The sequence below is a fragment of the Peromyscus californicus genome, unplaced genomic scaffold, assembly GCF_007827085.1.
Source record: "Peromyscus californicus insignis strain IS unplaced genomic scaffold, ASM782708v3 Scaffold_6__1_contigs__length_162567912, whole genome shotgun sequence".
NCBI classification, from domain to species: domain Eukaryota; kingdom Metazoa; phylum Chordata; class Mammalia; order Rodentia; family Cricetidae; genus Peromyscus; species Peromyscus californicus.
Window position 1 is genome coordinate 27,286,293 of NW_026294584.1, and position 13,704 is coordinate 27,299,996.

At 36.4% G+C, this 13,704-nt stretch overlaps 1 protein-coding gene across 1 annotated transcript in view; it reads right to left on the reverse strand.

The window, feature by feature from the left end:
• Vwde (von Willebrand factor D and EGF domains) overlaps window positions 1-13,704 on the reverse strand; it is a 70,818-nt gene that overhangs the window by 30,130 nt on the left and 26,984 nt on the right. Inside the window, exons 7-13 of the mRNA XM_052721842.1 lie at window positions 12,261-12,405; window positions 10,429-10,646; window positions 9,728-9,801; window positions 7,982-8,255; window positions 4,906-5,114; window positions 3,814-4,763; window positions 2,191-2,327 (exon numbers count right to left, since the gene is read on the reverse strand). Coding sequence (XP_052577802.1) covers window positions 2,191-2,327; window positions 3,814-4,763; window positions 4,906-5,114; window positions 7,982-8,255; window positions 9,728-9,801; window positions 10,429-10,646; window positions 12,261-12,405 — 2,007 coding nt within the window. The remainder of the gene's footprint in view (window positions 1-2,190; window positions 2,328-3,813; window positions 4,764-4,905; window positions 5,115-7,981; window positions 8,256-9,727; window positions 9,802-10,428; window positions 10,647-12,260; window positions 12,406-13,704) is intronic.

Sequence of the window (13,704 nt, forward strand, 5' to 3'; positions counted from 1 at the left end):
GAAACAATGGAAGAAAATGGGTGATACGGAAGAAAAGAAATGAACTGTTCTCTGTACATAATTTTCATACAGATCCAACTATTAGAATTATGATATTCCAGATATTCTCTAAATAATTTTAATGTAAATAAACTAGAATGTGTAGGAAACTCAAAAAAGAAATACAAATACAAATATTCAAACTAATTGTATTACAATGCAATACCTAACTGCTATGAACAGGTAGGCAAAGAAAATAGTGTACATCATTTTGGGAACATCACTAGCTGGTATATCATTATATCATTTTATACATTTACTGTTCAAAGGTAGAGGGTAAAATATCTGAAATTTATATATATGCATGTATATATGTAATATATATGTATATATATGCAAAGAATGACAAATAGGTTTATATATTGGGAATGATGAGAACTGTTTTTTACCTCTGAGGAAAAGAGACACAGATAAGGAAAGGAGACTAGAGTGAATCCTGTGACATTCCATTAGAATTAGAGACATTGCTGTCAGCTCATGAAGATAGTAGATTAGATAGATGAAGATGATGAAGGTAGATGATAGATACATAGATGATAGACAGATAGATGATAGGAAGATGATAGATAGATGATAGAGAGACATGTGTGCATGCTCTATCCATTGACAGCACTTACAAGCAATAACTAGGAGAGGACATTAGCTTAGTTTAAACATAATATCATCCATCCAAATGAAGCCTGGGGCTTTCAACAAATCCCGGAAGACCATAGTTGCAGGATTTAAAAATTGTGCCAAATTATGCTTGATAAAGAGTGAATCAAGAAAGTCCTTAAAACCCATGTTAGATACGTTTTGTGTTTAGATGTTAAGATTAGGACTAGTTAATTGGTTTTTCCAATACTAAGTGAACAGTCTTATAAATGTATATATACAAGCAACATTAAATGAACTCTTATTTGATTGATATGTAATAATTGTAATTAAAAGAATAAGAGACCAGGAATTTGAGAAGGACCAGAGAGGAGCACATAGGAGAGGATGGATATAGGAGGAGAGAGAAGTAATGTAACTATATTAAATTTTTTTAATTAGGCATAGCAGAGATTGATTCAACTTAATATAACATAAATATTTGCTACGTAGGCCAATCTTGTGTTTGGCAACTAAATTTCTTTCTTTCTTTCCTACTACAAGTCACTGTAATGTTCAGGGAATTCCAAAATTCCATGTCAGATGTTTGGAAGGGAGAGAAGTAAAAATCACAACACATAAAACACATCTAAAAGTAAGCATAATATGTACTTTCCAAGAGAATATACATTTGTAAAATTTTCTTCTGATTAATCATTGACTGGTAGCATGATCTCATATTATCAAATCTTCTCACCACATATCTACTTCACAGATACTGAAATTCTAGAGGTTCTATGCACAACATAATGTAATGAGCATACTTATGCATAACTCAATAAATAAAATATATACAACAATTGTTTCCTTTAGCAAATTCTCAGTATCAGATTCACAATTCACTTCATCAACTTAGAGATAAGGTAAGAATGCAAAATATGATTGACTGCTTTAAGCTTTTGACTTGTCCAAATTTCAAAAAACGGCCTTACAATAAATGTTTTACTTGAAGAAAGAAAAGGGAGATCATATAATTCATAACAATATGTATAATTGGATGTGACACATTTAAATTGAATAATGTTCTGCTTTTGTAACCTTGAAAACAACTGACAGGGGATGGACTGGGATTATTTTAAAGTTTGAAATCCATAGTGCTAGTGCAGGAGTTGTGAACAAAGAGCACAATTATTCCCGTTTCTGCTTTGTGAGGGCGTATTCAGACATCGCCATCTCCTGCACTCCCTGACAGATACCGTGGCTGGAAACGGTTGCCACTCATTGTGTTTACAGCTCAAGAAAAGAAGATGCTTCCCTACAACAAGCTTGATGTTCTTTTAGTTTTTATTAATCAGGAATGAAAATCAAGACCCAATATCTCAAAAAATGATACAAAATACTTAGTAAAGTTCACATGGTAGCTTTTCTGGAGAAGCAGCTTGGTCATTTTCCTGTAACTCTTAGTGAGTCGAACACCCTGAGATCATGTTGGTAGCTAATAGACAAAATTAACCTACAGAAATCACAAATTAAACCATTGTAAACACTGCCCCTGCAGCCTCTGCTTATCATACATACCTCCAGTTTAGTAACTTCACACTTGATGGAAGGCGATTCTTTGAAGCCTTGACCAAAAACTCTCACTGTAGCACAATTCTGCTTCTGAATATCACAGAATCCAGCATTCTCAAGTTCTGTAACTTCAGGAGCTATGTCTTTAGAAAAGAAAATGATAATAAACAGTACTTGCTTTGTGAATTACAGTAAAAACATGGCATCATTATTTTGAAGGTCTAAATTAAAAGCATAAGTCAAATAACATTTCAAAATATACTGAAAATATTATTTATAGTAATTAATCAATAAACATTTAATAATCTTGTTTTTAAAGAGGTATTGTTAACCATCAAAATAAAAGCATTGTTATAACTGATAACACTTAAACACACATTTCACTAATATTTTAGTAATATTTGTTATCGATAAAGGGTGGATATCAACAAATTATTACTATCATAAAATAGATCTCTTTGTTCTGAAACATTGGTTTGTACCAAATAGATGGATTACAGGTAAAATATGCTTCTGTAATAAAATAGTTTAGTCAGCAATGCAATATTTACATTTCAAAAATTATTTCAGTATTAGGAAAAAATTATCCAAGTGTACATACACTCCTATTCCAGTATTGTCCACATTTTTTATTGTCCGATGAGCATAATTGTGAGTTTATTAATCACTGGCAAGGAAGGCTTTTCTTAGCACTCAGAGTTAATTGGCCTTCACGTGGCCCTTTTTCCAGCTGTGGTCTTAGGAAACACATCTCACCTGCCCCAGAGAGAGCTGCTTGTTAAAATGAGTGTGTGTGTGCATGTGAAACAGCTCAACCGCCTGCCTGAGTCCTGGAAAGACCTCAGCGAATCTAGCAGCTAGCCTCAGGGGACAAATTGTAAGCATGTGAACTCAGAAGTCTCAAAATCCTCATGAAAAAAATTGTATTAGTTTACCCTGTCATGTCTGTAACAAATGTCTGTTGACTGATGTATTCGTTACATGAGGCACAGTAATAAACCAAATGAAGCCCCCATATAACTTCAATCACTTTTGTCATGGAAGGACAAAGATGGTTTAAAAAGTGAGAAAACATAAAATGTAGGAATGTGTGTTTTGCAGAAATTTTATATTAATTTTATATATTATAAGAAGAAATTTTATATATTATAGGAGATAAAAATATGGGGTTGCATGAGAAAAACTACTAGGAGTTTTTTAAGTTAATACTGAGATAAAAGAGCTCCCAAAATAGACTTAAAAATTTTTAAGCAAATTAGTATACTTAGTAAAACAATAATAAATTGTGCTTAAGATATACTGAATATGCATGCAGTCTAGGCAAAAGGTTATTCTCTGCAGACAGGAGCACCCACTGTGTGCAAAGGCCCTGCTCCTGGGTGGGCCTGGCAGATCCAAGGGACAGCAACCGAGATGAAAGCAGCTGGAAAGAATCAAGGACTGTCAGAAAAAGGCCACCAAACGGCAGGGTGCCAGTCAGGAAGCTACAGGGACATCTGCCTTGACTTTGAACAAGATAAGATAGTAACTAATACACTTTTCACTAGAGACTTAATAAACACTATAGACAAAGACATTTTCATAATCAGATGTCATCCTCAATATTAAAGTTTCAGAGCATTTGCATACCATATGAGTCACTGCAGTCATAGGAACTGTAGCCTGGGAAACAGGCACAGCCCCAGTCCATACACTGCCCATTGCCGCTGCACAGATGGGGGCATTTTAACACTTCGAGAATGCCTCCTATTGACTTCCTGTATTCTTCTATGTTGTGTTTTCCTTCCTCTAAAATCCCTCTCTCACACTCATTCTCTAACAAGGCCACTCCCGCTTCTGCCCAGCTCACATCGTCCTTCAACAGAACATCCTTCACACACATGCTCATAACATGGGTTAGCGCCCTGCCAAGAAAGGGAAGGCAGAGCCTTCCGATGCTGGAGTTGGCTAATGTCCGCTGACAAAGAGCCATGATGCTCAGTTCAGTGAGGCCCGAAGCTGTGGGCCATGAGGCGACAAACTCCTGATGGCTGTCCTCAGTGTGGTCCTCGGGGAAAAAATAAGAAAACTCTTCCAGGTTGGCTTGTCCGAGACTCTGGAAAGCAAATATGGGAAGAAAGTCCTTCAAGTTTTGTCGTTTCCATCTGTTGTGTGAATTCTTCTTCATCTCCCGGTCCTGTGTGTGCCTCTCATTACTGAAATACTTCAGTGGGTTTTGTGTCTCATTCCCAGGATGCTGCAAACTTAACTCCAGTTTGGTTAGGTTTGTATGGGCTTCTTCTCGTAGTAAGAAATTCAAATTATCTTCTTCCTTGGGTGCATGAGTGCTTATTTTTCTAACAAGAGCTCCTGAATTGATATATTCAGAGGTGATATCTAGGTCTGGTATCAAGGAAGAGAACTGGATGTGCTTGCGGTCTTTGCAGCTGGAAGCCATTTCTAAGTGAGATCCACTGTCCAGATGGTAAGAAAGCAGATGCTCCGAGGCGGTACCCAGCACGCAGCTGCAGTAGGATGGTTTCGCTGGAAACTGTCGGGAAGCTGGAATTTTGTCGAACATGCTTCTTCCTGGTAAAAGCCTTCCAGATGAAAAATAGGATGGTTATTTGAATAAGAATGTTTTCAGCCACTAATATATTGTGAAAAAGGCAGAATGTTGAGTGACCACTGCTTAAACTTCATAATAACACAGTAACAAATGAATAATAGCTTAATTCTCACCTCCATTCATTGATAAAAGCAATATAATTGTTGACGTCATGGTCAATTGTGATCCCATTTTTGTCATGGAAATCGTTTTCTGGGTTTTCATCGAAGGTGCCACAAAGGCCCAATGTGTTTCTGTAGTCTAAACTAGGGGCCCTGAGCGTTATACTCATACCCCACTCACTGAGGTCAGCACGGATGAATGCTCCAGAGGAAAACCAAATCTGAAAGCAGAGAAACCAACGGTAGGGTGGAAGATGATGAATTCAGTTGGTTAAGAGGAGTGCCAAATAAGATACATGAAAGTTATTTGTCTGCACATACAAAGAATGAAACACTGATTTTTTTTTTACATGAAAACTTTCATTTAATATTACATTTCAAAGCAATGCATTTTTACATTATGCTGATTTGAAATCTGGTCACAATTTCAATTTTTTTTATTTTAATTTTTATGTAAATGGATGTTTTGCCAGCCTGTATGTCTGTGCACCATGTGTGTGCCTAGTACCCTCACAGGCAAAATAGGGTGTCAGAACCTCTGAAACTGGGGTTGAAGACAGTTGTGACCCACCATGTAGTTGTGGGGAATTGAACCTGGGTCCTCTGGAAAAGCAGCAGGCACTCTTAACTATGGAGCCATTTCTCAAGAACATATCATTGAAACAAATGGTTTGAGACTTCTTTTTTTTTTTTTTTTTTTTTAGGTTTTTCGAGACAGGGTTTCTCTGTGTAGCTTTGCGCCTTTCCTGGAACTCACTTGGTAGCCCAGGCTGGCCTCGAACTCGCAGAGATCCGCCTGCCTCTGCCTCCCGAGTGCTGGGATTAAAGGCGTGCGCCACCACCGCCCGGCGGTTTGAGACTTCTTTAATAATTAAAATGTGATATTTTATGTGAATGAAACAGTAAAAACCAGTGAGGGCAACGTTAACAAAGTCACATTTCGGATAGTAGTAATGCAATATAGAACTGCATTGCTAAGTTGTTAATTTACACTAATAAACATAATTTGAGAGGAACACAAGTCCTCATAGTGAATCAATCTCCTTTTGCTGCCAGTAGGCAAACAGAATCAACAGCCAAGTTATATAGTTGTCTGGGATAGTGGCAACAGAGCAAGCAGAGAGAGATTAAATGACCCCAACAGCTTGTTCCATCTGATTGTGAGCCGCTCTTGGTCCCAACAACGTCCCGAGGCCAGCCATCTGGAAGTATAACTGGCAAAATGACTTTTCCTAAGAGCACGAAAGACACATCACTGTGTTTCTTTTTTAGTTTTAACATACACCTTGTCTCTTCATTAAAAAAAAAAATGATGTGAACTCATTACAGGAATTTCTTTTCAAGCGTAAACAAACTTAACATTACTACAAACTAAGATAGTTAAAATCATTACGAAGTCTGTGTTTTGTATTTTTGCCTAGCAATCAACAAATGCCCACCCCTTCATTTTCTTGACCCTAATGTTTTCTACTATGTGTCTCATTTTATTTAGCTTTCATTAAACTCTCCTATGGGGACCTGTAACTCTCCCCACTACGGGGGAGATGCAGTGAACGTCACTGGTGTTAACCACATCCTTAATAATTTCACTACAACTAATTCCCAGAGTTGAAAATTTTGATCAGGTGACATATACAGAGAGTCCCTCAGAAAGGCTGTAATTTTTTCCATTGTCCTTATTCTTGGCAGTGTTATATGAAAGGTAGTGCTTTTTATTTAATTATCGATGCGGTATTTCAAGGTTTTGTTGATTATTTGTACACTTAGACATATTTCAGTGTTATTCCTTTCTGAATTATCTTTTTGTTTTTATTTATTTGTTTACTTGAGACAGAGTCTTGCTATGGAACCCAGGCTCATTTTGAGCTCTCCATTCTCTTCCCTTGGCTTCCAAAGTGTTGGGATATCAGGTATGTGTAGCTAGAGTTTCCCTGCCTGGCCCACAGTCAGGACAAATCTCTCTCACCCGCCAGTCCCACAGCCTCTCAGACCCAACCAAGTAAACACAGAGACTTATATTGCTTACAAACTGTATGGCCGTGGCAGGCTTCTTGCTAACTGTTCTTACAGCTTAAATTAATCCATTTCTATTAATTAACCTATACCATGCCACGTGGCTCGCGGCTTACCGGCATCTTCACATGCTGTTTGTCATCGTGGCAGCTGGCAGTGTCTCTCTGACTCAGCCTTCCACTTCCCAGCTTTATTCTCCTCCTTGTCCTGCCTATACTTCCTGCCTGGCCACTGGCCAATCAGTGATTTATTTATTGACCAATCAGCAACACACTTGACATACAGACCATCCCACAGCAGGTATGTGCCACAACACATGGTACCTTTTGATGTTATTCTGGTTTATAATTGTCTACTGATTATATATATATATATATATATATATATATATATATATAAAATTAATACATATATATGTATTAATTATATATGTATTAATAATATGTATTATTATAATATATATGTATTATTAATACATATATATGTATGTATCAGATATACAAATGTTTTGTATACTTAGTGTGTTATACACATAGCAAATGATTTTCTAATTCCTGATTTACATTTTGGTTTTGGATGACAGAATTCAGATAAATAATGCTTTGTTTGTAAATTATTATTCAGTAAGTGTTATAAAACCATAACACATTTAAATTTCAACTAAATTCAAATATATCTACCAAGAATTTACTTTTTGAAAGATGAAAAGGTGAGCATGACCTTAAGATATAAATATCTTGTTTGCTGGTATGAAACAGTATCTTTCAAAAGGTAAATGATAAAAATATTTTTTAAATGTGTTCCATTTTGAATAGCAGGTTATAAAAGAAGCTTTCTTTCAATATATGAGTCAATCTAAAGCCATTTTCTTTCCCTTTTCATACCAGTGAGCAAGATATTCTCATACACGTATATATTTTAATCATATTCATCCATTATCTTTCATGTGCTATTTTCTTCAACAACTAACATCAAAACATAACAGTGCCTAATTTTTAAAGATGAACAGAAGTTTATCCAAAATGATAAAAGGAAAACTCTTTTTAATATTAAACTTTGACCTCTATTCACATACCGTGATCTTTCTTCCTAAATAAGATTCAGTTATTCTGATATTGCTTGATGATGAATCTTGGCTCTTCACAAACAAATGTGGTGGAGATTCATGTAACTGACCACTGCACATATCAAAAGTAACTACATCAGCTTCTTCTTTTGCAACAAAACCACAGTTACATGACACAGGATAGTGAAGTCTTCCACAATCCCACTGACGTACATGTATTTCAAAATCACGTGACATACTCTTATAAAGCACAAATGTTCCAGTCTTGAAGTTATCATATATCCTAGTATGAACAAAATTCAAGTACATTAAGAATCAGGATAACATATTATAACAATATAAATGTAATTTTAAAAAGTTCTGAGATGTATGAATAAGTAGTCAATGTATTTTGGCCTGAGACTAAGAAATTTGTATTTCCAGTACCTTTATGGCTCTGAAGACTGATTTGTGTTCATGAATAACTCAACGGGACCCTAAATACCTTAACTCTTCCCCACAACTCTCTTTCTCTTTGCCCACTCAACAGACTCCCTTCTTAAGGGAGAGCATGCTTGCTGAGTGTGCAAGCACTTGACTGTCTTCCTTACCAGGAAGTGTTTGTCCAACTAGCCCATTACTTAATAGCTTTAGATAACCAGACTCTTTTAATAAATCATGAACTCTACTTCCATCCCTTCTTCTCTACCTGCTTTAATTCCTGGCATGTATTTGCTTCCAACACTGTTTTATTACTGTTGCTGTTGTTAATTGTGCTCCTGTATCTCTTCTCCTATCCAAAGTTCAGCACCAGGGCAGAGAGAGTTACTGACTTCATTACCCTCAGCACTCAGAATATGGCTTGTCACTTGGATATTTCACAAACTAATCTCACTGAATGAACACAGATTAAGTACATCACACTATGCTTTCTTGAAGATTCCTCACCACGGCTGCTAAATCTCCAAATACGGCCATAAAAGATTTCTGCATAAGTGATCAGTGGTGACAACTTTTCAGTATTCTCTGAAGTCTGTACAGTGCTTTTTATAACAGAGGGTTCTACAACTGTTCACTTATGAATCATTTTGCTGACAACTATCACAATATGTTTGGAACACCTGTCAGGTATCATGAAGACAGTTTTTTACTAGACAAGAGTTGTCTTTCTTAAGAATATCTTAGACTCACGAGCAGCATCACCAAAATTAAATCTTTCTATCCAGACATTAAAAGCAGTATCATTTTGATTTTTTTCATTACTTTGGCCATTTTACTTAAATTCCAGAAATAACCACCAAGGCTTTCATGGTAAAAAACCCAAATTAAATGAATATTTTTTGTCATCAATTATAAGTAATCAGTATTAAGGTAAATTTAATAGATTAATCATTTCACAGAAATCTCAAAGATTATTCTGCTATTTATATAAACATAGAACATAGTACATATGCTTAGTGAAAATAACTGACTCGTTATCAAAAATAAGTAAATGACCAAGCAAAAATGATGGTGTGCATTTACAATAATCTTCATTAAATCTTCACCTGTAATAATCCAAAAATTCAGGCTCACTAGTTGTCTACATTGTTTACCCAGACTGGAGTTAAGATAAATTATTCAACACAAATACACTAATGTCAAGAAACAAGCCAGTGAAAGTACAAATCACTGACAACGACAACAAGTGACAAAAGAGTGTGGCATTTAAAACAAAACAACGGCAAAACTCAAGGAAATAAAGACCACTGAAAGGAGAAAGATTCTGGACATTACCTGCCATCAAAGGTTATTATGTGCGGGTCAGTAAATGAATAGCAGTAAGCAGATGGGACGTCTTTGACTTTTATCTTTGGAAGAAAGATATGTTTAAAGATTAATATTGATATGTAGATAGTGATATGCAGTAAATTATTTTGCAATTGCAATTAATATTCAATAAATAATTATTTTTATAATTACTGAAAATGGAATTATTTTAAAAATAAAAAATATCAAGTAATTTTTAAAGATTGATTTATTTATGTAATGAGTCTGTATGCATATACATGTATATATGCCAAGTGTGAGCCAGAAGGAGACGTCACAGGCAATTGTTAGCTGCCCCACATGGTGCTAGGAACCAAATTTGAGGCCTCTAGAAAAGAAGACAGTAAACTTAGCCCTTGAGCCATCTCTTTGGCCCCATCAACTAATTTTTTTTTTTAAAGATTTATTTATTTATTATGTATACAGTGTTCTGTCTGCACATATCCCTGCAGGCCAGAAGAGGGCACCAGATCTCATTACAGATGGTTGTGAGCCACCATGTGGTTGCTGGGAATTGAACTCAGGACCTTTGGAAGAGCAAGCAGTGCTCTTAACCTCTGAGCCATCTCTCCAGCCCCCCATCAAATAATTTTTAAATAAAAAAATTGCAACACAAACATATCATTTAAAATCTTAAATTACAAAGGTTATTTTTCTGATTAGTCAACCTGGATGCTGTCTGGAGTGTATCTGTCCCACAGGAAATCGTCACTGACTATAGGTTCCACAATGATGTCTGTAACTCTGTCTCCATCTGGGGAAAAGTCTGTCACAGCCGTGTAGTGCACCACAGCATGGCTACATATTTCACTGTCACAAGGAGAGTTCTGGTGAAGGTCCACATGGCAGGAAGATAATGCTAAATTTAAACCCAGGTGTTCTTTACCTATTTAGGGAAAAAGAATTTCAAATTCTTTTTGCAAATGTATATACAAATCAAATATAGTTACTTGACTAATATGAAACATTAAGACTAAAATATTATTCCTAAATAATTGAAAAAATATGTTGTAATGTTTGTCTAAATTAAAATAAAGCCATTGATTCTACTTTATCTTTATAGATAAATATTAATTTTGTGTATGTATACATATATACATACATACTTCTATTTTCAATAAGCTACAAACAGATGTGCATCTAAATAAAATTCAAAAGCAGCTAATAACACAGGTACGATAAGGTAATGAACACGATAGTACCATGATTTCATCAACATAAACTGTATACATATTCTGATGTATAAATATGTACATTTAGTAAGAACATGATGTGGATCTCTTGGTCATGAGTAATCTTATTTCTTCTCTTAACTGTTTGGATATATTCAGAAACTGAAAATGATTCTTTGCTTAAGTAACAAAGAAAAAGGGAAAGAATTTTGAGAGGAAACAGTAATAGAAAATAAAAATTGAACTTTAAAAAGAGGTATGGCGGTTGGGCAGGGGTGGTGCACACCTTTATCCCCAGCACTCAGGAGGCAGAGGCAGGAGGATCTCTGTGAGTTCGAGCCTAGCCTGGTCTACAAAGTGAGTTCCAGGACAGCCAGAGCTCTTATGCAGAGAAACCACATTATGAAAAACAAAACAAACAAACAAAAAAAGGCATAGCTGATTTACATAATTTCTGTTCTTCCCATAAACAAAAACAACACACTACCAAGGTGGATATAAAGAAGCATGCTTTCAAATTCAACTCAGGATGGAAAAGCCATCCTGAGACAAAAAAAAAAAGAAACGAGTTCCTAACATGGTCTTCTTTTCACCCACATGGATTTTACAGGTATGAAATTACAGTGGTTGCATAAAGGTTAACTGTGCTCAGTTCAAGATCCTGGGGAAAATGTTTCCCTTTTTATTTTCCTATAAACATATTTTCCCATACATATAAAAATTAATGGAAACATACAATTCCTTAGCTAGCTCTCTGAGGGGAAGGTGGAATATGTCTGGCTTAGGTACACTCTCTGACTTCATTTCCCAAGCTTACGGTGTGAGGGCCATGCATCATGATGCCCATGTGATTAGTCATTTAAATGGAAAAATATTAAGACAAAAGATCCCACATGAAGCTTACACTGGGGAGAGACGTGTGAAGAATTCATAATGAGACCCATGTTTCATAAGCTTGAACTCTTGGAAAACTGTAAAGAGCTGATTGTCCCCCATCTCTGGAAACAAGACAAAGGGAAGAATAAGAGGGAGGCAGAGGAGAAGGGAGATGAGCAAGGAGGAAGAAATGGAGGGATAGGAAAGATGACAGATGAAAACACAAAGAGAAGGTGGGTCGATAGTATGTTTGAGCCCAGGAAGAAAAACCATGAACCGCTTTGCCAATCAATTCAATCTTACATCAGATCTTTAACACAATTGAGCTATTGCTTGATATAAGCATGAAACATTTTATTATCTGAGTATAGTGCATGGATTTTCTATAAAGGAGGATGAGGATCAGTTATTATTTGAAATGTAATGAGCCAAAAGGAACTTTTGTGTGGTACCTTGTTCGACGGTTCTCAGTTTTAATGAGATTTTGCATCCTTCATCAAGCTCTCTAAATTCAGAGCAAGCAATAGGAATTGTACTCTCTACCCTCAGCTGGTATTCCTTCCCATCTTCTGATATAGTGCTCAGTTCAGGTTTTAACTAGTAGGAGAAAAGATATGTATCAGTTATGTTCAAATTGAATGTATTTCTAAAGATCAAATTTGAAAACTCACTTTTTCCTTGAAAAATCCTCTTCTGCTTAGTGAGCTGTTAATAACTTGATCATTGAATTTTACTTAACTAAACAAGGCCAATTAACATCAAACCAATAAAAATATATAAGCCACATGTAGTAGCATCCAGAGAGTTCCAGCACCACTCTGAGTTTAGGCTCAATTGCTTCCTCGACATAGGCTGGACAGCTTGGTGGCCAAGCTAGCTTCATTGATTCTGAAGAATGGAGGAAGAGAGATTGTGATTCCCACCCTCACCCATTTAATTACTGATGCTTATTAACATAACCAGAGAAGAACCTGGTTATTTTCAAGTACTTACTATCACCATTGAGATTTATGTACTACTTAATACATAGATCCAGATGGTGCTGTCACCTGCAATATCCAGCTCCTCGACTTGTTTCTGAGTGTCTGCCTTCTAAGTTAGAGTTCCTGAGATGCATTGCTACAGCCTGGGACACTCCAGTCCACAGGGCAGTCATGTGTGGAAGCAGGGATCTTTTGTTGTCCCCACAGCATCAAGTCTTGACTGTTTCTCAAAAGAATTGCTTCTTAGTGCTATTTCTCTGTTCATCTTATTAGAAACAGTGGCTGACCACTGACATCGTTTAACTGTATATACCAGTGCAGAGCAAAATGTTCCTGCATTCTCATGGTCAGAGCTCTGCTTGGTCTCCCATCACTACCTGTTCTGACAATGTAATCCAGTCTTCCTGGACTCTGTCCAAGTGCACATGGACTTTAGTTCGACAAAGGTTTTTATCCTGTTCCTAAGGCCTGTCCTCACAATTGACCAATTTCCTATATTATCCTTGAATAAGAAATGAAGACAGCCGGGCGGTGGTGGCGCACGCCTTTAATCCCAGCACTCGGGAGGCAGAGCCAGGTGGATCTCTGTGAGTTCGAGGCCAGCCTGGGCTACCAAGTGAGTTCCAGGACAGGCGCAAAGCTACACAGAGAAACCCTGTCTCGAAAAAAACCAAAAAAAAAAAAAGAAATGAAGACAATACAATCTCAATTCCATGAGTGAGGTCCCCACAGTGTTGCTCTACAGCTTCCACCTTGTAACAATGCCCAATACATTCCACTGATCATGATTTCCTGTCACTTCTGCTTACCTGTTGGAATTACTCATCACTTTCTGGATCCAGTGAGACCATCAGTAACCAAAAGAATTATGCCACTTAGTTAGTACAGTTATGGCAGTCCATAAAGCCCAGAA